The sequence below is a fragment of the Limulus polyphemus genome, unplaced genomic scaffold, assembly GCF_000517525.1.
Source record: "Limulus polyphemus unplaced genomic scaffold, Limulus_polyphemus-2.1.2 Scaffold2007, whole genome shotgun sequence".
Classification (NCBI taxonomy): Eukaryota; Metazoa; Arthropoda; class Merostomata; order Xiphosura; family Limulidae; genus Limulus; species Limulus polyphemus.
Window position 1 is genome coordinate 62,333 of NW_013667617.1, and position 26,140 is coordinate 88,472.

The 26,140-nt window shown below is 34.7% G+C and overlaps 1 protein-coding gene across 2 annotated transcripts in view; it reads right to left on the minus strand.

Moving 5' to 3' along the window:
• LOC106465637 (serine/threonine-protein kinase EDR1-like) overlaps positions 1-26,140 on the minus strand; it is a 51,089-nt gene that overhangs the window by 24,038 nt on the left and 911 nt on the right. For both annotated transcript variants that reach the window (XM_013925872.2, XM_022393577.1), the window contains exon 2: positions 19,557-20,891. In XM_013925872.2, coding sequence (XP_013781326.1) covers positions 19,557-20,891 — 1,335 coding nt within the window. The remainder of the gene's footprint in view (positions 1-19,556; positions 20,892-26,140) is intronic.

The following is a 26,140-nucleotide window of genomic DNA, read 5'->3' on the forward strand; positions in this document are numbered from 1 at the left end:
AAGGGGTTAAAATTTTTGATTTAAAGCCCCTGCCCCCCCCCCCCCCCAATTTTTTTGGAAAAGGGGTTAAAATTTTTGATTTAAAGCCCCTGCCCCCCCCCCCCCCCAAACACACACACACATGGAATATAACCAAGAGAAAAAATTTTCGAAAAGGGCCACGAGAAGGTCCCAAAAATGGGAGGTCTTTTGAACTATACGGTTTGACTAAATTTATGTATAAACATATTGATCTTTGGTAGTTCTAGTTTAACACAACCTTAAATAATTGGAATACATTGTATTCCATGGAATACATTGTATTCGGCGTGGCGCCGAAAATGCGAGGTGAGGCGCTGCGAACGGCGACATGTTAAGAACTAATACATTTTGTTCATGGGAAATTCCCGATCGTTCAGCAGTGAAGTTACCATGGTAGGTTTATCGTGTTTGGAAGAGTTTGTACTTTGTATCGATGGCAAAGCTGCTAAGACTATCTGCCGCCATCTTAATTTTGTGAACTACTGACAAGAGGGAAGGCAGGCAGTAAGCAGCGCCCTAACACCACCATTCATGCTAATGGAGTGACTGCCACTGTTTTAACGCACCCACAGCTTAAAGTTCGGGGAATATTGGTGTGGCCTCGCACCAGGCTTGTCAGCCCCCAAATCCAGTGTTCTACCACTGGGCCAACGACGAAAAAGTACAAAATTTCCTTTACAGGAGTTTCCCTAATAAGACCGCGTTATGAGTGCCTCTCATTCTCGACTTTCCATTAGATTCATACAAGTGTTTCCCTAACAAGACTATGTTACGAGTGTCTCTCATTCCTGACTTTCCATTAGATTCATACAAGTATTTCTCTAACAAGACCGAGTTATGAGTGCCTCTCATTCTCGACTTTCCATTAGATTCATACAAGTGTTTCTCTAACAAGACCGAGTTATGAGTGCCTCTCATTCTCGACTTTCCATTAGATTCATTCAAGTGGTCTGTTTTTTAAGTCTTTTATAACTACTTAAGTAACATTAGATCATGTAAAAGTCAATCTTTTAAGTATATAACAATACAGCACATCATAGGTTATTTTAACGTTTTACGCTAGTTGTTTTTAAATATCAAATATAACATTCAATACAGAATATGCACTGTACATTCTGAATGTTACGAAACGAATAATGTCAGTGTCATGTCAAAGGTTAAAAATGTATTTTATATATGTGTGTGTGTAAAAATACATGTTTATTAAGGATATACGCGCTAATAAATACACCACTGCGCCAGCAAAACTGTAAAATTATACCAACAGAGGTATAAATGGTATTCTACAGTAAAAATGTCTGCGACCATAATACCCAAAAGCATTAGAGATATTCAGTCTGTCAGACATAATCCAAGATATTCAGTCTGTGAAATATAATCCAAGATATTCAGTCTGTGAGATATAATGTTTTTTAATATAAATTTTAAGGTATATTGCTAAGTACGTTTTGAGGGATGTCTTATTTTTTCTTTATAATATCATATTCTGCAAAGATCAATACTTGAGAAAATAGTTCTTGATCTATGTTAATCTTCTTAGAATTACCATTTTCCCTCGGAGTCTAAAAGCGCACAAACAGCTGATATTCGTTCTTTACTCCGTCATCGAAAATAAAAAAGGGGGAACTTCAAGCAAGTTAATCTTTACATCAACTACACGTTTATATCTACATCAACTACACGTTTATATCTTGTGAAACAAAAGCATAAAATGACTAAACTTTAGTCTACACTAACCCATCCACAACTAACCTGAAATACTGCTTATCTTGGGTTCTTATTTTTTTGGCGTTCAACAACACTTATAAAACTTGAATTCCTTATTTGTAGAACTGAACCTGTCAGTTCAGGACTAGATTGCAGTAAATAAATAAACTGTATCAGAGATCTTTAAAGCTTCCTGGTTGTTGCTACACAGATATAACACGATGTAATATCCTATCCTCAGTCACGATTTCATCAACCTGTCCATAAAATATCTTCGGTGACCCAGTTCATATGTACGTATAATAAATTATTTTAACATTGGCAAGAAATCTAACCAATAAGATTTAAGTTAATTCTCACGAAAAATGAAACAAAAGTCACATAAGTCATGTTTTTTTTTTTCCTTCTTTTTTTGGATATCAAAATGAGGGATAACAAAACTAAAGTTATGAGTAATATCTACCTCACTCTAGAAACAGGGTCCGGTTTTGTAACTTAAAAAAATTCATTTAGTTACTGATTATAAAATTTAAATGCCAACCAAACCATGCAATTTTGAGCTGCTGCGTCCAGTTCAACAACCGCGCAAACATCCAATCATCAAAGAACCTTCAGATGTTAACAACTTGAGCTCACAAAACATACGACAGAAACAATATTTAAACAATCAGTAACCTGCACTGAAGGCCTCAATAAGACAACAATTACAAGATTTCCTCCAAAAACATACCCTAAAAAGATTAAATAAAATTCAACGTTAGGCTTAACTTATCTTGAGCATACTCAGCTAATGTAAAGATTGAGTAAATTAAATGTATAGAACTTTAAAACCTGACATACACTCCAATAACTCAACCATTACAGTAGGCCTTCAATTATTTCGTGAAGGGGTGAAGGATCTGAAACAGAAACACCCCCCCCCCAAAAAAAAGTGGTAATTTGCATTGCCATATACCGTTCATTTCAGAGTGAGCTGATCGGCCAAACAATGTAAACTTCCTGTTTTGAATTTAAACAGAATGGATGCACATGAAGAAACTATTCATGTTTCTTACCGTTACGTTTCAAATTGAATTGAATGAATGTGTGAAAAAAAACATGTCATCATCATGATATGAACAGTCCATCAAAACCGAAACTTTAGGAGTTAATTGACTTTCAAAGCGCATGAGCCACAGCCAAGTCTGATTACCTTATACTACAGGGGGTTGAGTGCGTTATATTAAACAATTTTAATATGTAAATCATCAAGTCACGGGACAACTACAATCAATATAAAGTAGCCCGAGTAGTGTGATGCCACCGATAATTGGCTGATTTTGGGAAAGGTATGTGATAGCCCTTTCGGACACAAAATATACACACACTCAGAATCTAGAATTTCCAAGACGGGGACATCCCTTGTACTTAATGGTACTGAAAAACAAAAAATCTTCTGGCGCCAAGACCATCCATAATGAGACCTGCAACAAGTCATACTCCACGTTTCCCAAGCAACAGTACCCAACACTAGCAGAGTACCCAGCATTTCTCGGATGAAAATGGCTTTAAATATACTGAGTAGTTTTGATTAAATTAACCATATTAATTGTTGGTTTTTGCACACAAAAAATCAAAATTATTTATTTACCTAACTAAATGTTTTGATTAAAATTAATAAAAATTAAAATGTGCGAAAAAATAAAAATTTGCCAAAGCTATTTCAATCAAAGCAAAACTGGGTACATTGCTCCTGCTTCTTACATGTGCTTTGCATGACATTTCAAATTTCCAAAATAGAATTCCCCACCTTTTGGCGTCCTGATTTCTGCTGTGTGGTCAGATGTCACTTGCAGCGTGTTCTGACTTTATTATCGTTCAATTTAATGAACAATTGATTTATTCTGTTCTCGTTGCAAAACAACATAAATGAAAATTTGCCGATACCAAACATTTTTGTAAAGTCATCGTATAGCTGATTCTTGCGAGTACAAGCAAGCAAAGCAAAAGATATGGCTGAAGCAAGCCTATTTAGTTGAGGGAGTGTGCGCGCATGTTCAAGAGAAAGCACCAGCCTTTTTCAGTACAGGGGAGTTAGAGAGTAGGCATGTATGTATAGAAGAAAGAGCACAAATGAAGGCTCCACGAAGCTTTTAAATCGTTTTAACACAGGATTAATCATGGATAGAATGATTAAAAGAAGTCCTCACACAGAGAAGAAACGTAAATAATTGCGCTCTTGATTACACGTTATCAAAAAAAATCCGCCCTTTTCAATGTGAAATCAATTGGTCCTCATGTTTGCCAAAAAATTGCAATATTGATCACTTTGGCCTCAATCTGTGGTCTCTGAAGCCGCGGCCACGTAGACCATGTTACTTCTCATGCAAAGTTGTATCCCTAGCCGAAGTTTGGAGCTTTAAAGATGTGGCCATGCATAATGAACAGGCCCACAGAGAAAGATACATTCGAGCTTATATAATCAAAAATTATCTCCCTCTAGAAAAGCGACACAAGTTGCTTATACGACATTTCCAAGAAAGGAAGACCAGAGGTCCCTAGCTGGGGGAATGGCAGCACGTGGTGACACTCGACGAAGCGTGTGTAGAGCTTGGTAACTTTAACAAGTCTCCTGCCATTTTCCACCGGTCAATGGGTCAAAAAAATTCAAATCTGTGATAGACAGCACGTAGCAATACCTTTTAGAAGGGATTCATGGCCACAGCTAGATACTACATCAGGGACAAGTTAGGGATCAGGTCAAGGTAAACTTTGCTTACTATCAGACCAATATTTTGGACCATTTATACCACGTTACCGGTTTTATACAGAAACGAAGCTATGGGTTCACCAAGATAAGGCTTCCAGTCATATCTCATATTCAACCATCTCATACCTCAAGCAGCTTGAGAATGAAACGGGTATCCATGCTATTCCATATAAGAACACACTGTTTGAAATTGCCGAATGCAGCATCTATGGATTTCTGTGTTGAAATAGGTGCTGGAAAAAAACGTCATCCTCATGGAAGAGTGTTGTGCTTTGAAAATAACAACCTTACTATGAAGTCTTTCGCAACGGAAACTACGCTGCAGGGCTACTGTAAAGATGCACAATCGGCAGACAAATCATGACTGGAAGTAGCAACATGGACTTTAATGACGTGATAAGGCCTCAAACTCGTCTAAATATAATGTTCTCAACCTCTATACAATGAACTATCACGTGGCCCTAAAACTTTGCTGCTCAAACGTCGATTACCTTAATATGGTTTTAAAGTGGTAGGGCTCAAACATGGAAGCAACATATAAAAAACTACTGAAGAAGCGGATATTTAACATGAAAAAAATGGCTTCTGGTACAAAGCTTTAACTCAATGTTGCAAAGGTTTTTTTATAAAAAAAACAAAAACATTACAAGTTTGTGTTAAAATGTACATTTTGTATCTATGGCAAAGTTACTAAAGCTATCTGCTGCCATTCCTAATTTTGAACTTTTAACCAGAGGGACAGACAGCCAGTCAGTCAGCAGCGTGCTAAGGGACCGACTGTCACTCTTATAAAGCACCCACAGCTTAAAGTGCGTGTGTCTGTGTATGTATACGGGGGAGGGTATTGCATGGATTCAAATTTGGCTCACCAGCTCCGAAATCAAAAGCTCCACCACAGGACCAACCCACACTTCTTGTATAAGACGTGGAAATGAAATAAATTGGGATAAAAGTATAAAACTTGCAAGATTTCACTTAGAATTATTTTCTATTACTGAGGATTTCAAACAATATCCTACAATGCTGTACAAACATTACATAGAACTCATTAAACAGCTTCAGAAACTTCAAGCACAGTCAGTCCACAACCTCATCCAATTTTGAGCTGACAGACTAAAGAGAAGACAGCTAATCAATAGCACCCATCGCCAAGTTTTAGGCTTCTGTAATTAAATAGCGGGATTTGACTCTCACTCTTATAACGTACACACAGCTCCAAAATACAGAGCGTGTTTTTGCAACAATGCAAACCATGAACTGTTGGATTCAGATTCCGAGCACGATAACTATAAGACTACACTCGACTCACACATACACAGATGATTAACACTACAGTGTTCATTTAATTCTGAATTTCCATAATATACGCAGCTATTAGTTGGTTTTACTGCATCTAATTAAAACATCTTTTATTTATTTTTTATAATGAAAATCCTCATATTATATTTGAGTACGTAAATGCTTGTTAGGTTTAGATAAACATGACTCATCCTTATTGTTAAACTTAATATAAATTGAGTGACGAAATTCAACTAGATCATAGACTTGGGCCGTGCTGGGAATTTCAAACCTGGAAGTTAGAGTTGCATGACACCGTAACCAGACATTCATTTAGATTGTTATCCACCGCAAAGCTGTCAGATGATTACAGAATCAAAAAGCAAATACACTTCCAGTCAAACAGATCTGACTTATTTAACAGTGACATACTTAAAAACAAAGGGAGGGGGCTCTCTAAAATAAAGACATGGAGAATGGTAGTCAATAGGTTGTATCAATATGGGTTACAATCAGGTTTAAAAGGTAAAAAGTTCTGGCAATTGTTGTAGGCCACGTGATCAGACAGACAAAGTCAATGAGGAATTGTTAGAAATAAGGATACTGTTGCAATAACTTTGGGAGACTAATTTTAGACACATTGATTGGGATCGTATGGAGTCAAGTAGTGAGGGAGAGAGATTTCTTGAAGTGGTACAAGAGGGTTTTCTATACCAAATGGTCAGAGTGGGTGTGATGTTCGATTTATTGTCAACCATTAAAGAGGATCTGGTTGCAAGAGATGAAGTGGGGAAATATTTGAGGAAGAGTAACTAGTGTTTATCTAGGTTTGATGTTGACATAAAACGAAATTATAATTTAGTTCGTAATCTTTAGAAAGCCAATTTTGAGACCAAGAAACAAGATTAATTGTTAGTGAATTGGGATAATGAGATAAAATGTGTTGTAGAAAAAATTTGGAAATTTTTAAAAATGCTTTATATTCAAGAAAGGAATGTTCTTAAAAAATAGGAAAAGATGGGGAAGATCAAACCTAAATGGTTTACTCAAGCCATGAAGTAGAAAATCAAGGATAAATGTAGCAAGCTTAAGAGGTTTAAACTCTCATATTGGGCACCTAAATGATGCTAATGGCATAGTTTTTGTTGATGACTGTAAGATTACTAAACTTTTAAATTTGACAACTGAGAATGCTAGCAACATTTCTGACCCTAAGCATTCTCTGATAGACACAAATCATGCAGTAAGTGGTAAGTAGAAACACAGAAATTAAAAGTAGATAAAGCACCAGGACAAGACAGTGTTTTTTTTTCTTCCCAAGACTATAACGTAAGTAGGTCAAATGTCAGGTATTCAGGCCTCTCTCTTTCATTTTTAGTAGGTCAACAGACAGTGGGCAGGTGCCTGAGGATTGGAGAATTGCTAATGTTACTCTTATTTTTAAAGGGAGTAATTATAGATGTCCTAGAAATTACAGACCAGTTAATGTTACTTCTGTAGTGGGATGATATTCTACACAGTCTGATGAAAAAAAGCTTTGCAAAATTATCTAGCAAAACATACATAAAAATCTTAAATTTATATATTATGGTCTTTCATCTTCAGAACATCACATGACAAAAGATCAGCCTTTAATAATTTTGTAAACTTTGATAAGATCACTTCTTACTTCTCTTTTCTCAAGAGAGACATAAAAGAGAGATATAAATCCTCCCATCCACAAAATCAACATGGATTCACTAAAGGGAAATATGCCCTTGCTAAAATATTATTTTTTAAGGATGTTCATATTATCTGAATAATAGAAATGATGTAAACTTGACATATTTCAATGTTTGAAAAGTTTTGATAAGGTGTCACATAAAAGTTTAGCTAAGAAAAATCACATCATTGGAGGTTATGAAAAGACTAATAGCTTGTATTACAGGATGATCAGAGGATGGAGGTAAACAAAAAACAGTTATTAAAAGAGTTCAATCATAATGGGCCCTTGTTACCAGTGGAATATATAAGGAGTCAGTGCTTTGGTCTTTTTTTCTTATTTACCTGAATGATAGTAAAAGTGTCATAATTAGTATTGTATGAGAATGACACTAAACCCTTAGGCATCTTTACTTGTACTGAAGACACTGAGGTACTATAGAACAGCTTGGAGCAACTGGTTAGTAGGACAAGTAATTTACAAATGACCTTTAACTTTGGTAAGTTCAATTAATGAAACTGGGTTATAATTTGGATCACATGTTTAATACAAATGGAAGACCACTCAATAGTATGATTGAGAAAAAGGATCTTGACATTGTGTGGATAAGTCACTCATGCAGTGCTATGCCTCTAGTGGCAGACTAATAGAATATTACGGTATGTTTATACACACGTTAATTACAAGTCAAAAGAAACAATTATCTCTATACAAGTCACCAGTTAAGTCTCACTTGGAATACTGTGCACAGTTTTGGTCTCATTTAAAAAGAATGCTGACTTATTTGAAAGTGATCAGGGGAAAGTTATTAGAAGGATTCTGGGGATAGGAGGATTTTCTTATTGGGAATAAATTAAAATTATCTTTTCTAACTTCTCTTTTAAGAGAAGAAAGGTAAGATAAAGTTGATGAGATTACTTTTAACAAACCTTGGTAGGACCAACTCAGGGCTGACAAGATTAATTTAACAAATACTTTGGGTAGGACCAACTCAGGGTTGAGGAAATTACTTTTAACAAATACCTTGACAGTATCAACTTGGGGTTGACAAGATTACTTTTAACAAACCTTGGTAGGACCAACTAGGGGTTGACAAGATTACTTTAACAAACATTGGTAGGACCAACTCAGGGTTGACAAGATTACTTTTAACAAACCTTGGTAGGACCAACTCAGGGTTGACAAGATTAATTTAACAAATACTTTGGGTAGGACCAACTCAAGGTTGAGGAAATTACTTTTAACAAATACCTTGACAGTGTCAACTTGGGGTTGACAAGATTACTTTTAACAAATACCTTGACAGTGTCAACTTGGGGTTGACAAGATTACTTTTAACAAATACCTTGGTAGGATCAACTCATGGTTGACAAGATTACTTTTAACAAAACCTTGAAAAGACCAACTCAAGGTTGACAAGATTACTTTAACAAATACCTTGACAGGATAACTCAGGGTTGACAAGATTACTTTTAACAAATACCTTGGTAGGACCAACTCGTGGTTGACAAGATTACTTTTAACAAAACCTTGGAAAGACCAACTCAAGGTTGACAAGATTACTTTAACAAATATTTTGGGTAGGACCAACTCAGGGTTGAGGAAATTACTTTCAACAAATACCTTGACAGTATCAACTTGGGGTTGACAAGATTACTTTTAACAAAACCTTGGAAGGACCAACTCAGGGTTGAGGAAATTACCTTCAACAAATACCTTGACAGGATCAACTCTGGGTTGACAAGATTACTTTTAACAAATACCTTGGTAGGACCAACTCGGGGTTGACAAGAATACTTTTAACAAATACCTTGGGAGGACCAACTCAGGGTTGCCAAGAATACTTTTAACAAATACCTTGGTAGGACCAACTCAGGAATGACAAGAATACTTTTAACAAATACCTTGGTAGGATCAACACAGGGGATGAGATTACTTTTATAAAATACCTTGATAGGACCGATTCTGGGTTCACAAGATTACTTTTAACAAATACCTGTGTAGGACAAACTCAAGGTTAATATTTTAACACACTTCTGTATCTGTGTAGAACAATGTAATAACATTGATCATTATCTGACCTAAACATGTGGACATGAGTCCCAATTTCTACCAAGTAACATGTATCTTTTTATTGATTAAACAGTTATACGTTATAAAATATACAGTAATATAACCACACTGTCAGAATTGTTATGACTGCAGCCAAATGATGTAAATTTGCTTCACCTACCATTTTTTACAATACTATATTCACATGCATGTTCTCTCTTTTTACTGGTGTTTATTACTATGCCTAGTTGTTGTGACTTTGCACAAGTAGTATGTATGTACTCAAACGCTGGACAACAACTTCCAAGTATGCAACGTATAAAATTTAGAGTCGACTAAAAGTCTGTGCCCTAAAGCACTTCTGGTTCCACAGCTTCGTCAAAGAATGTGGGAGCAACGTTCACTAAAGTGTTTAGCGTGTACACAGAAAATCACTTCATGCGAAACGAACCTGTTCTTCTACGATTTGTGCTAAATTTCCCTGTGGCAAGGTCTAGTCCCTGCAGTCCCAGACAAAACTTTAGAAGGCCAGACCTAATGAATAGCTCGACGCTTTCATGGAAACACGCTACATTCCAAGCCTAACTTACAACTCTCCTTACACGTCGATGTGACTCATGTCTATAAACTGGTGACTTATCACATACACTTTATTTTTATTTATTTTTTATTCCATGTTGAAAAATTTAGAAAATTTAAAATACTGTTATACACTATCATACCGAGTCTTGAAAAACGGCACTGTTTTTGAATGAAAAAATAGCATCTTTTTGTCCATGTTCAGTCACGATAACTTTACTATCACTTCAATCACGACAAGAAACGCCCCCTTCATTTTTTCACTAGCAATGGTTTCTTTTAAAATAGAATCTCTTATTATTACCATGCAACAGCTTTAGCGGGAAACAAAATTTTTTAGTTTTATTTTTTCTTACTAGGTGTTACCGGTAATTGAGTAATAACTATTTCAGGACTTTATCAATAATTGATATGTATTGTCAAGTTAATAAAAATCGTTAAATTTTCTAACCATCCATTATTCGTGTTTCTTCTTCCGATACCATGTTTCACACACACAAAAAAAACTAATAAAATTCTTTGATATACATGCATTTACACAAAGTTATTTCTATAATAATGAGTTTAATTTAGCATGTGTATTTATGAAAATACATCAGAATACCAAATCCTATGGTGGAAGATTTAATGTTACCATTTGTTTCTGATACAATTTAATACTAATGTTGCATAAAGGCTTCCAAAATGTTTGGGAATCTGCACGGGATTACCACGGAGTTTTTTAATTCTGCCGCCAGGGGTGTTGAAACATATCTGACGCATATTATCCTGATCAATCAGTTCGCCGCGTACGTCAACGAACGCCTGCAAAATATTTTTGGCTCATGAAATCATACCGTTGACGTCCCGCATGGAGTCACTTTGGTACTATATTAACTTCCTTGGCTTTACTTTTGCCTCAGCATAACCCAATCTGTTTTAAACGCCATACCTCTCGGTTTAGCACTGAGACGTCTATACTCTTTTGCGTATGCAGAAACTGAAGTCAAATATGTTGAGAATATTAAAATTCGGGGGCCCTTTTAAAATATTTAAAACCCTGATTGTATGCACGTGTGTATATATATTGACGACATTTTCCAGAGCTTGCAGCACACGTCTACACAAGGTTGCAGGTAATCAATAGAACAGAAAAATTCAAGGTCAATTTTGTTCCAGCTTCTTCTTTCGCTTTTCTGGTATCTACTGCTAACACATTCGTTCACAATACTTCTATAACATGATCACCATAAGACTACGTACACCGAAATCAAAAGTATGCGGAAATAGGGTAATTAACTACAATAAACCCCTGGCGGTGACTAGTGCATCCCAAATTAATTAAATCTTAATGTATCACAATCGAGCTGTGTTAAAAATAGACTTATAAATAATAGAACGTGATAGTAGGCTTGGCATACAGAAATAATGAATGAAAAAAAAAGAGTATTAAACGACGTCGCTATGGTAAAATCCACTGGCTTTTTATGTTACGTTATACTGTAGCTGTGTAAGGTTTACTACGACTCAATCCTATTTTAATCTTCTTTAGGCCGAAAATAGAATTGAATATACAATATTCTATATAATATTTAAGTCCCTGTTTACGTTAATTTATTCATACACAGTCCACCAAAAGAAGTGTAGGGATTTTATATAGTTAGATTTTCAAATGCATTGGTGAAAATCATGGTCTGTTGATTTCCGAATTAAGATTAAGGGTTCGAGTTTTTACGATAAACAGGCGGACAATCCAACAGCTTGCTCTTATTGTGAGCTCTATTTCAAAATTAATTGCTCCATCATTGTTGCTCAAAGAGCATGCCATCCAGGACTTGGTGTTACCTTCTGAACATGTCATCAACGGAAATTGTGGTCTCAACAAGGTAAACATACGGCACGAGAAACAATGACAGTGTTGCGTGAACTGTTCTCAAACATGTAATTTCTCGTAATGGGGACAGAAACTGGCTTCCGCGACCCCCGAATTCGTCAGCAGCTGGCTTCCTTTTGTGGGGTGACTTAATCCTTAGAGCGCACATCAACAAAGCCAAGGACTACTACAAGGTTTGAAAGATAACATAAAGACAGAAATTAATGCCCTTACGAGTGAAACTTTGACCTCTGCAGTGGAAGGTGTCATCCTTAAAGTTAACTCACCAGTGTGTAGCAGTTCGTGGTGGACATCTACCGGATATTAATTTTCATACCTCATGGTTACAAGAAATCTTATTGAGCTACAGTTTCATAAATACTAAACACAAACTATTCCAACAAATGTTGTTGTTGATTGTTGCAATTTTGAATCCCTAAACTTTTTTGGACGAGCCCTGTACATTCTTCAATCTAACAAATTACAGAAGTCGTTCGCGTATATTCAAATATATTATTTTAAATTGTATATTACAGTTCATTTCTGACGTATTTTTATTGTTATTATTTTATCCTATCCCGTGTCCCAATATAGTGAAAAATTCAAGCGTTATAATATCTTATACAGAAAAATACTTATACATAGTAATCATTATTAATTTATGTTGGATTTGAACCAAACGAGAAAGACGTGACTGACAATTTTTCGTTCAACGGATACGCCTCCTGAATAATCAACTAGGCCTAACAGGACCAGTGGTGTTCTGACGTTTTTACAGTAACAAGTACCAGTTAATCTTTATTGCACATTCTAGTATCTATAATCTAAACCGCAACAAAATCAAAACGTGTTTTGATATACAGAGGGTAACTGTATAATAATCAAACAAGCTAAATGAGTTATAATGTAGACGTTTGAATACATTATATGTTACTCTAAATTTTGGTTTTATTTACTCTTGAAACAACGTTTTCGGGGACCCTGCACAAGTACATCAGGTATTTATAGAGAATATTTGATTTAACTCATATAAAACCTGAGTAAGAAGTTAGCACACAGGATCACATACAAACCTAAAATATTGTAAAACCTAATATTCATATCAGTGACTGGCGAAGTTTGTTTTGAATTTCGCGCAAAGCTACACGAGGGCTATCTGCGCTAGCCGTCCCTAATTTAGCAGTAAAAAACTAGAGCGTCGAACGTAGAAATATTTTATAGTAATTTCACAAAAATTAGGGACATAGTACACTCCCCTCCAAACAAAATAGATATAGAGGACATCAGCCTCTAAGAGCCCCTTGAATGTTCTACTCCTGGGGAAGTTGTCTGTCTTGAAGCGGAGTGGTTTGTAATTTCGCGCAAAGCTACTGGAGGGCTATCTACACCTGGCCTATACGTAAACGATCCGCTGTCACGTGCGTTATTAGTAATAAACTTGGATATTTTGGTACAGGAGACCTTGACGTAATATTATCGTCTTAGCCTTATTGTATTAATAAGGAAGAATTTAATTATATACATAAAAATAGAGGTTGAAAGTTTAAAAAAATAATTCGGCTATTTCTTTTCTTTACTTTTACTGCCCAAAACAAAATATGATTGGAAAACGCACGTTTAGAAACTTTCATGTTCAGTTCGCTAATTTAATGAATGATATGCATGACGTATTCATAATTGCGTGAGCCTGGCAATATTGCAACCAGTGAAACATGTTTTTCATGCCATTTAACAGCCCCAAAAATGGCAACAATATTAGCCCGTCTTCATCCAGTTAATTACATAAATACCATCAGATAAAATAACAAAAATTATATACATAGTATATAAGTGCGTCCAGGATCTGAAGAATAGGGGGGGGGGGGTGCTAAATTTCCCTAGCTTTTGATTATTTTTCTGACGTTTTGACCCCTCTTTCATGTTACCTCTCCTTTACAGGTTCTTGACCATAGTATTAAAAATAGGATAGTTAAATAAATCGCTTTATGAAATCAATATTTTAATGTCAAGGTTTTAAATCGGGGGAGAAAAAAATGAAAGGAATTTAGGAAACGAAAAAGGAACAAATTGTCCGAAACCTTTTAATAAATATGTAATTGGTTTATGAGGTCATACGATATTGATTAGGTCACCCAAATAACGTGCCCATTCTCTGGTTGGTCATTCTCCGATTACCGCACTGTGGAAGATTTTGATAGGATACTTTGTTTCCGTTTTCACAGCCTTCTCGGAATAAGCTATTCTTAACAACACCCCATCGTTTAACTGACGTCATCAAAGCAGTCGTCAAAGATAGTTTGTTTGTTTGTTTTGAATATTGCGCTTCACGAGTGATATCTGCACTAGCCGTCCTTAATTTAGCAGTGAAAGACTAGAGGGAAGGCAACTAATCATCACCACCCACCGCCAAATCTTGAGCTACTCATTAACCAAAGAACAGTAGGATTGGCCCTCACATTATAACGTTCCCACGGCTGAAAAGGTGAGCATGTTTGGTGGGACGGGGATCGAACTCGCATGTTGCGAGTCGAGCGCCCTAAACACCTGGCTATGCTAGGCCTATCACAGATGGAGACTAGTAACTATTGGCGTTAATTAAAATGGCAATTATTTCGCTGTACCAAAAACAGTTTCTTCTAAAATGTGAGAATATTTCTCCATAACAGAGTCTATATCTAAAACACATCATGAACTGGTAACTGACTTTATTCGTTACGATCAAACACTAATACCAGTGGTTATTGTTTATTATTAAGCACAAAGCTACACAAAGGGCTATATGTGCTCTGCCCACCACGAGTATCGAAACCCGGTTTTTAGCAGTACAAGTCCGTAGACATACCGCTACGCCACGTGGGGGGGGGGGGGGGGGTGACAAAAAGGTATGCATTGTGTAACAAAGGTTAATTCATACGGCATATGTTTTATTACTATCATTATTTAAGGATTTCTTTTTTTTAATCACTTCAGAAATCCTACTAACAAAACTCTTTTATTATGGCGAATAGTTCCAAATTTATTCACGCTTCCGAGTGAATGTAAATAACATAACTACACTTTTTTTTTTTCTCGAAATGTTGCTTTTAAGAAATAAACAATTTGCTATGTATCAGAACAATTAGCAGTTGTTAAAGTTTACGTTCCCTTATTTAACTGCTGTTACATTTGTTTGGTTGTTGAATTTTGCGCAAATCTACACGAGGGCTATGATCTATTGGTGGGGGAAGGCCAATTAAGGATAGCATCAGTCGTGGAATAATGCAAAATTATGTATTTTAATATATTTTTTGTTAATTAAAATAATAAGTAATTACTATAACACATACGGTATTTTAATGTGTATTCGTGTATCATATCTTCTCACTTAAACCACTCTTTCGCTCATTTAAAGGTGGAGGAGCAACAAAACGATATTTATTAAAGAGGATCGTGGATGACAAAAGTTTGGGAAAAGTTGCATTAAAGTACATCGTCACACCATCATTGACATGTTTCTCAAGTGCCCTTCTTCTTCTGATCAAAGTGTTCAAGGGGCTCTGTTTCCTAGTATAATAATGAGCTCAAAAAATGTGTGACGAGCTATTAGTGGCTTGCATGACTGTGAAACTCGGCTCAGTTTCGTGTGTTGATGATCTGATCTTGTTTCCTTTTTAATCTGCTTAAAATATTAATGTATTAATTAGAGCTGGGATATACCAAAAAGTAATATTTATTGTAGGATTTTATTGGTGACAAAATGTATTGCACTTCAGAGTCAGTACGTTGAATATAATTTTGCTCATTCTTTGTATCTATATTACTCTACTGACGCGCACTTAAAGCTCTGTCTGCTCTCTTTCTTCACTAGTGTTTATTTTGTTTCATTCCACGCTTATACCTACTTGATGTTATGCTGCACAACTGGTATGTATATATCAAATGTTGGGCAACCACTGCCAAGTGCTTAGTGTATAAACTTTAGGGTTTACTTCAAATAATGGCTTGAAAGTTTTTTTTTTTGATATATAAACCTGAGTGTAAAACTACTGGTATCAAAGTTATACCTGGATGGAAAGCTGTTGGAATCAAAGTTATACCTGGATGAAAAGCTGTTGGAATCAAAGTTATACCTGGATGAAAAGCTGTTGGAATCAAAGATAAACCTGGATGGACAGCTGTTGGAATCAAAGATAGACCTGGATGGATAGCTGTTGGAATCAAAGTTATACCTGGATGGATAGCTGTTGGAATCAAAGATAAACCTGGATGGACAGCTGTTGGAATCAAAGATAGACCTGGATGGATAGCTGTTGGAATCAAAGTTATACCTGGATGGATAGCTGTTGGAATCAAAGATAAACCTGGATGGATAGCTGTTGGAATCAAAGTTATACCTGGATGGATAGCTGTTGGAATCAAAGATAAACCTGGATGGATAGCTGTTGGAATCAAAGTTAAACCTGGATGGATAGTTGTTGGAATCAAAGATAAACCTGGATGAACAGCTGTTGGAAGGAAAGTTCAGAACAATTATCAGTGATTCAAAATGTTAATTTTGTTTTTGAGGTTCAAAGCCATATGGTTTAATACCAATGATCTGCTTCCTCACCAATAATCATATCCTTGTTGGTATGTGAAACAAAACCTGTATACCATGCTTTTGTACATTCTAACGATGATTAAACCAGAATGTTATAAAATAAATATCTTAGTTACATTGATAAGTAAGTTCTCTCTGTTCTTCACATGCTACAAGTGTTACTCTAGAAGCAAGAGGTACATTTCAGGACCATTAGCTGCAGAGTACAACATTTTCCAGAACAATCAGTTTTTAAATGTTTAACGTAAGTGTTCAAGCTATCTAGTGGGCTTTATCCCACTTAAGTCTAATTGTTTCAGCCAGTACAATCACTGTAACCCGAACATTTGAGTATGGTAAGCAAAACAAACCAAAATCACTTACTTAAATTATGCAATGATGTCACTACACAAACTGTACTTTGTACAAGACTGGTATAAAACGATATACGTGTACATGTTTGTATTTCTAAACATGTACAATTGTTTTTGAGTTCTATTTACAGAGCTACAACACCTTTTGACCTAAACCTGAAACTGACTTGACTGCTATACATTACACATGCTGTGTGTCTTGACTGCTATACATTACACATGCTGTGTTTAAAACATTTAGTCGTAATGCATTATGAAGATGCAGATGTGCAGAGGTCTCGTGAAAACTTCATTTTAATTAATTTTAGTAGAGCTGGACGATTAATCGAATTTAATAACTGATTAATTTTGGGGCACATTAATCATTTATATTCAACTAATCAATTATTCTCACGAGACTTGGACTGTAATACTGGGAAACACTAATTATAATTATTTTATTTTCATGAGTTGTGACACTAACTGATTAAACTGAACAACACTGAATTAATCACAAATAATAATGAGAAATCATAATGGCAATATTTCAATTACTTAGATAATTGGAATAATTGAAAACAGTAATAATGGTAAACACTAATTTCGATTATCTGATTATTTTCATGATATTAATCAACTTAATCATAACTGATTGATTGTTTTTACATTAAATTAATAGATGTAATTAAGTCTAATAGGTAACTGATCATATAGATTAATTGCCTGTCATCTGCACCTCTTACTTCTTAATGAATTTAAATCAGGACACTAAATATGCACAATGAAAAAATCTTGTATGAATGAAATGGGGAAGAAAACAAAAATAATAATAAATTTAGAAAACATTATAACAATAGCGAGTTAGATAACTCCCCTACATGTACCATTAGCATAATATTCTATGTCAATGTTTTAACTTTAAATTTTTTTCCAAGATGGAGTAATAGAAGTTAATATAATAATGACAAGTTAATATATCCAGTCCCATTATTCATAAAGAGAAACTGTAAAAAAAAAAACCATTACACCCCCTTAATCATAAAAACAACTAATTTGTTTCATGAAGTCTGAAGTGTGTTGTAAAAAACATCATGAATGGCTTTAATCAAAAATGTGAGATTCTTTTTAAAACTGTAATCATGTTAGAACATGATTCCACAAGATGTAATCACTGTTAGTCCCCTGTAATGAAAAGCACAAAGTCTTGGCAAACTAAATTTTGCCTGAAGAAATAAAGTAAGCTAGACAGTGGGTGTTAAATCTTCAAAGGTGAGGCAAGAACCCCTAGGTAAGTTATTATAACATTTATTTTTTTTTATCTGGTTCAATATATTTTCAATGTGCCTTACTTTCCTAATTCAATAATATTGCCTAATTATCTTTTCCAACATTTGATCATTATCAGGAACAAACTTACTTATCTTGGGTATAATTATATCCATAAACTTAGGATGAAATCATTTTACATATTTTAGGTTGTGTCTTGATCACTACAACTTTCTTTTTTTTTGTATCAGAATTTATAGGCATGTACATATTTACCAGCAAAAAACAATCATCTCAAAACACATTTTAACTGCATTAAATGACTGACATTCAAATATTTGTTTAGGCAACAAATACATTAATTGTGGATGTCAAATTTTAACTTATTAAAGAAAAATATGTAAGTAAGTTTCTACAAAAAGTAATTTCCAGTACTGAAAATCAATGTAATAAAAAGCAAAATAACTGTATATTTTAATCAAAAATAAAACAGGTTTAAAAACAGTATTTTCCCTGAAGTTAGATGCTACAAATATAATGACAAATAGACCGTGAAATGTGACTTGAATGCATTTTTTTTTTAAAAGTCACTTGAAAATAACATACCTAACTTATTGGCTTCCTTCTGCTACAATTCTATATAGAAAAAAGATGTATCCTAATGCTAAAGACTCGTAAGGCAAATTAAATACGGTTTTATGTTTTTTACTTAAAATTAGTGTGGCTTAAACAGAACATAAGTGTACTCAAATTCAAGAAGCAAATTGTAACTTATATTTGATTACACTAAAGTCTTAATCTGAAAATTCTATTAAACTTGCCATTTGAATATCAAATAAAGGGTTTGTTTGTTGCTAAGTATAAAGTTAAACAAAATGTACTATCTAGTACTAGGCCAATCGTTGATACTGAAACAATTTGTAACATCATAATCCCCAAAACTTACCATCGAGCCACCAGAGTGCTCAAATATCATCATCAATAACTTACCCATGTGTTTGTATTCCAGTTCATACTTTTATTTATAGGAAGTTAAAAAAATTCAGTATACAAATTAAATCTGTTGAGAACAACAAGCCTAATTCTTTGCATAATCAAAAGAACCAGCTAATATACTGAAGATACAACTGGGGCAAATTATCATTTCAAACGATTTACTTGCAGTTTTATGATTCACAGAAGAAATTAAAGGTGATAGAATCCATGTAAGGCATAACGACTAATAAATAATTACACAATTCAGAATTGTGATTAACTTGCACCAACAGAAATCATGCCATTTCAAAGTAAAACTGCTCCAGGCACAAAAACTTGGTTTAAGAAAGGAAACAGTAAAATGTTTGAATGATAAAAACTAGACCTCTTGGTTAGAATACAGCATATAAACAATTCTCAATCACCAGGATCTAAAACCTCTAACAAAAAGTAAGTTCACTAACCTGAAATTCGCACCAGGCGACAGCAACTCCTGTGGCTGTATCTAATCCTTTATATACAGTTTTGAACGATCCACGTCCAATCTCCTCCTCAAACTTAAGAAAACGTCCATCCGGGGATGTATCTCTGGCTTTCACTGCTTCATCTTCCTCTAGAGGGAGCTCTGAAGAATTATCTTCCCCCTTGTTAGTTCCAGGATCAACCTGATGAACTTTGTTTTCAAAAACAACTTCTGCTTCATCTTTTAGATTAGTGCTTGATTCCGTAACTGAAACTGAGAAATGACTGGGATTTTCAACAAATGTATTGCTTGACTGACATATGTTGTAGCCTTCCTCGGGTATCTTAACCAAGTTCTGATTTTCTTTAAAGTTTGCTTTGTCAAAATTAGAAGATAAAATTGTAGTTTGCAAACCATTGACTGCAACATTCCTATTTTCGTTTCCTGAATTATCACAGACAGTACTTGGGTAAAAAGAATCAAGAAAATCAGAACATGACTCTGATGACAAATCTGTTTTACTAGGGGGTAAAAACTCTTCTGCAATAGGTTTTCTACTAACAGTCTTAGTGAAAGAAAATCGTGAAATCAAGGGCCGACTATTTGTTTTATTAACATGTCCATTCTCATCCAATGAGTCTTCTTTATTCTCAGCATCTTCTTGACGTAAGTCACCGTTTTTAACATTTGTTGACTGATGCCTCGTTCCAGCCATTCCAAGTTTTTGACTAGTCTTGAAAGGAGGAGGAGATTTGCTTGGAAAAGCCAACTCTGGAGTTTCATCAGGAGAAGGCAATTCCCTTAAATCTTTGCTTACAGCTAGTTTAGAAGAGTTTTGTTTCGTAAGGCCCAAAGAAGTTCGATCTGTTCTGAACTGCACTCGTCGTACAGACCCAGACAAGTAAGAAGCAGCATGAGATATGCCACTCTTGTTCCTTTTATCTGCTGCATTGATTGGTTCTGATGCACTCAGATGCTTTTGCACAGATCTAACCTTTAACTCTCCACTACTTCTATCACTTAAGTGCTTTTCAACTTTAGAAACACTTACATCCTGATAGGTAAGTCGTTGGCTGGAACGCTGTCCTAAATGCTGCTGGGAAGACTTGTTAACATCCTGGATACCAAGAGATGGTTTGATACTTGATGGAATATTTGACTTTCCACTATAGGACATGGAATACCGAGAAGAACATGCTTGTTTTGTCAAATCTTCAGATGTTGTGACCACATGTTCTGCCTTTGACGTTTCAGTATCATTTCCATTCAGAGAAATATTTCTCGGTTTATTATTTATCATATCAGATGAAGCAACACCAATATATTGTTTGTGAGGCTGAAAAACAAAGTTTCTAAAATAAGAAAGCTGCAACCATTAAAATACATTTTTTTTAGATTAGATGCTTCAAGTTTATTTTGATGGAGAGAAAAAAAGTGTCTAGTGAGTTAACAACAATTTAATGAAATATACTAACAACAACAATATTGCTTTCTTTTCACTTGAAAAGTTATTAAAATTGTTTTACAGAAAAAAATACAACAACATATAATAGTATTAAAAGAAAATTAGTCACATGTTAACTACATAGTAGGCTTAGTAACGTGTTGACAAAACTATACCTAGATTAAACTGTGACTTTTTAAAACCTAGAAAGTAAGTGGTGTACATAGCATATGAAAGAGTTGATAAGAAGTCAGCTTACAGGAGCCACTTCACCCACCCACAAAAATAAATAAATAAAATATTAAAACCAAAACAAGATCATAAGAAGCAATAGAAAGTCATGTATACAATCAGGGTTACTCAACAAAAAAATATGTCCAACACAATGTCTCACATCAATAAAATTATCCAACAAAAAACTTGAAGATGTTCCTGACTAGCACACACCACTTCTGTTATACCACTCCAAGAGTTAACATGGAAGAAATCATTTAACCTGAAACCAGCATGAATCTTGGTTTCCACTGTTATTTACTCTTATATTTAAGATTCTGCCTAAATATCTGTCCTTACAACAGCCCAAAAAAACCTCCCATGAGCAGATGATACAAACCTGTAATGATTTTTAAACATTTGAATTGGTCACTTCTAATTCTACTATGCTGCAAAGGAAACAAGTTCAAATCTGTTCATATCTCAAATATTTAAAATGCAGAATCATAATTTTGTAGCCCATCACTGAAAAGTTTCAAGTATATCAATATATTTTGTGTGTTAAGGAGACCAAAACTTTGGATGAGAACTTAACATAGTTGTGTACAAAGTGACGATAATCTCCCCACTCCTGAGCTTAAAATATTTATAAATAGATCTCAGAACTTTAGCTGCTTTTTCACCATTTTCAAAAATTCAGCCCAAGGCTTGAGAAATTTTTTTCAGTCATCACCCGAAAGTCCTTCTCTCTCCTCACAACACTAATATAATTTCTCTAAGAGACAGAGAGAAAAAACAGGGTCTTTCTAAATTTTCCATACCCTAAATGTATCACTTTACATTTTCAATTTTGAAACTAATTTTCCATAGATTACACCACTCAGGAAACAATATTTATTATTATAGCACAGCTACACAATGGATCATCTAAGTTGTGGTCACCACAGGGATCAAACCCTGAATTTGAGCATTATAAGCACTCGAACTTACTGCCGAGCCACCAGAAAACTCACTCAGCAAGTTGTTAAAACTCTTCTGCATTAAAGAAGCCTTTTCCAAAGAATTAACCTTACTCATCAGTTCAGTATCAAAAGAAAACTTACAAATCATACTCTCTATGCAGAAGTCCATGTCACTTACATAGAAAATATACAATAAAGGTCCCACAACATAAAGACCCTTGAGTGACTCCACTAATCACATTTTACACCATCAGAATTGCACTCATCTACCACAAACCTTTGTTTTCTACCTTCAAGCCAATCATTCATTCACCTTTTGAACTTTACCTCAATTCTATAAGAACCTTAGTAATCAACCTATTATTGGGAGCCTTATCGAAAGCTTTCTTGAAGCCTATATAGACAAAACTAACATAGGCACCCACATTAAGATACATAAAAGGTCAAAAGAAAATTCTGACAAACTTATGAAAAAAAAAACATTTAAGGCCATGCTGGAAATTTGTAATCAAATTCATATAATAATATGAATCAATACTGAATCATCAATACAAGTTGATGATTTTCTATGTAATCCTGACAATGAACAAGTCAGACTAAATGGTCTGTAATTTCCTGATTCATTCCTATACCCCCTTCCTTTTTAAAATATATTGGCTACCATCCAATCATCAAGGCTTCTGAAAGATTTCATTTAAAGCCCAAACCAACTACTAACTTAACCTCTTTAAAGCCTTTGGATAAATCTCATCACTTACAGCCAAGACTTTTAGAATCTATAAAATTTCTAAGCTTATCCATAAAATGATTTAATAACTGTAGGAGTGCTGTAAACCATCAAAATCATTCCATATGTTTCTAACTAATCAAAATAATTTCATTTACAAAGGATAACAAAGGGGGGAGGAAGGTATCTTCCCATCAGGGCAATTACATTTTCTACTACCACCTTACACCAAGCTTTTATCTTATCCAAACATGATCTCTAAATTACCATTTTTAAACACTTTCAATGTGATAGCTTTACTAATGTGTTATGACAACTGAAAGCCAACTAATCAATTAGAAAAGTATCTCAGCTTTAACATCCAAAGAGTGGGTTTGAATTCTTACTTTTCTTAAGGGTGGATATGCAAGGGCAACCTTGAAGGACCAAATGGTCCCTTGTTTTTCCATAGGTCATGGTATGTTTCATATCTTAAACTTATGTCCTTTTAGTGCTACTGCCTGCAAACATTTTGAAAATGTTATCTGGATTTACCATTTCCAAACTTCAAACAATCTTAAAAACTTCCATCTCTCCAGCAAAACCACAACAAAAGATACCCATACCTGGTAACTCTTCTACGGGCCCTATCCCAAAATTCAACATTCTTTTTAAAAAAAAAGGTCACCAAAATTGAACATAATGTCTAACCTGTATCTGATAAGAGTTAAATGACAACCTCCTTTCACTTGTACTTAATATTTATGTTTATATGACCTACAATCTTGTTTGCTTAATTGTCAAAGAACAAATATACATATGGGTTTTCAAAGATTAAACCTATTACATAAGAAATATAAGGATAGACTAGGAGACAGAAGACCAGTTAATCCACTGAGGCCACCAAACAAGAAAATCCAACCTAAACAGAAAAAAAATCAAATGTATCCAACAAAATTTAAAGGAATTGAAAGTACAGTCACACACACTGAATAATCTGGCAAACTATTTTACAAGTTAATAACCAACAGGGAAAAAAATATTCATATTCATGTTTCCAATTCTAACACTCAAGCAAACGTTAAAGTAGCTCACCTGATTGTGAGATTTTCTATTAAATTTTTCAAATGCCTATACCTCATTGTAGTTTGGTTTAACTTTCACGCAAAGCTACACAAGGGCTATTTGGGCTAGCCATCCCTAATTTAGCAATAATTCACTGGAGAGAAGCCTACTAGTCAATACCACCCACTTCCAACTCTTGTACAAACAAATAGTTAGATTGACTGTCACATTATAATGCCCCCACGGCTGAAAGGGCAAGCATGTTAGTGGGACGGGGGAATCAAACACGCGACCCTCAGATTGCGAGTCGAGCACCCTAACCACTAGGCCACCTCATTGTGACAGGGAAGATCTGTGTGATTGGCTACACTACTTTCCAAAACCCATGAACTAACTACAAAACCACTAAACAGTAAGTGTCCCCATGGTTAAATGTAATAACTCCCATAATGTAGGATACAGTAAACCTACACTCGTGAAATCTTGCCATGTAAACCACATGTATATGTACTGTAATGCTGCTTGATTTAATGATCCAGAATAGTCTGGTTGTTTAAGTAAAAGTTGTTAATTTACAGATGTCATGGGTTATATGATTTATGATGATTAAAGAAACACTTCTGGAGAAGTAACCAATGTACACATAGAATTAGAAATCACAGACACACAGCTCCTAATTTAACCTGATACAGTGATAGGGGATTCAGCCCCATTACCCTTATACTTAGAGAGCTATGTTCTTTTAAATTAATCATTAAAGCACAAACCCCAACTCAGAATGGTGAAATGTAGCTTTAACAGTGTATGCACATCGCACGATCAAGGGGTCAAAATCCTATATAAGAGCTGAAAACTGGCAGCCAGTTATAGTTTAATCCTTGCCTGCTTGTATATACTGTTCATCGGTTTATAAATAAATGGATACTTGTTCTTACTCCTCTGGAGTTTGTACTACTGTTGAAAATAATCATTTACAAGATCACAGAGAAGAAACAAAAAAAAACACCACAAACACAAGATAAAAGAGAAACTTTGTTGGAAAATCTTTGTAACACTATAATCAAACCAATTACTTAAAATATACCACTGGATACTTTCAATAATCCTTTGGAAAAACATATGGCACTCCCTCTCATAACATCACATCATTTGTACAACAATAACAATTTGAAACTTATCATACATGAAAATAAATTGTAACAATCAAAAAAGATGAAATAAGTAATTCATAGTGGTGTGTGAAAATTTCAGTCTAGTTTGCCCCTGAAGAAGAAATGTCTACCTTTCGAAATATCTCTGGTTTTTATTCATTTCTATCAAGACTTATTGAATCTATGTGTTTTTCTAACATCATGAATTTCAGTATAGTTAATATTATTATTATTATAAGAACCTGCCAAGATAATGAACCACTGAAGCTGTGGAATACTTCATTCAATGAGATCCATTACATTACTATCTGCAGGTACACATCCAAACCTTTAAAAACCTCATGGTCCAACTTCTAACCAATCAATACTCAATAGAATACAGTTACAATACTTTAAAACTTTAATCCACACTTCACATGTCAAGATTCTTAATTCAAGTGTGTGTTTGTCAGTAAGATTTCTCAAAATTGGCTGAATGGATTCGGCCAAAAGTTGGTATACATTTGGAATATGACACAACTTAGAAGTGATTAGGTTTTGGAGGGGCAAGGCCACGAAAAATCCCTATCTGTTAGCATGGAGACCAATTCTTCACATTATTTTTGCTCTATAACTAAGTCAAAAATTATCAGATTTTGATGAAACTTGGTGGACATATGTAGAATATTATTCCTCATTGTCCTGCCAAAAATTGTCCATGTCCTTTGATAATGACAGACATATGGACAGATGTTCATTTTTTTTTTTTTAGGGCTGAACATGATCAATGCTGCATGGCAGAGGTATGTGCTCTACTAAGTTCCCCTCTAATTGTATCAGCCTGTTTCTGCTTTTCTTCCAACATGTTAATTATCCTTTCTGTAGTGTTAGACAACTTAACAATCTGGACTTTAATTTTTAAAATGTAGTGTGTGTGCACCCTTCTCTTTTTCAAATTTCACACAACTGAACTTCTCAGCAGTAAATAGCACTTTGGAGTTTAGTCAAAAAGCTCACATATAGGAAGCTATTGTCAGAAAAAGTTATTCAAGCTCATATAAACAT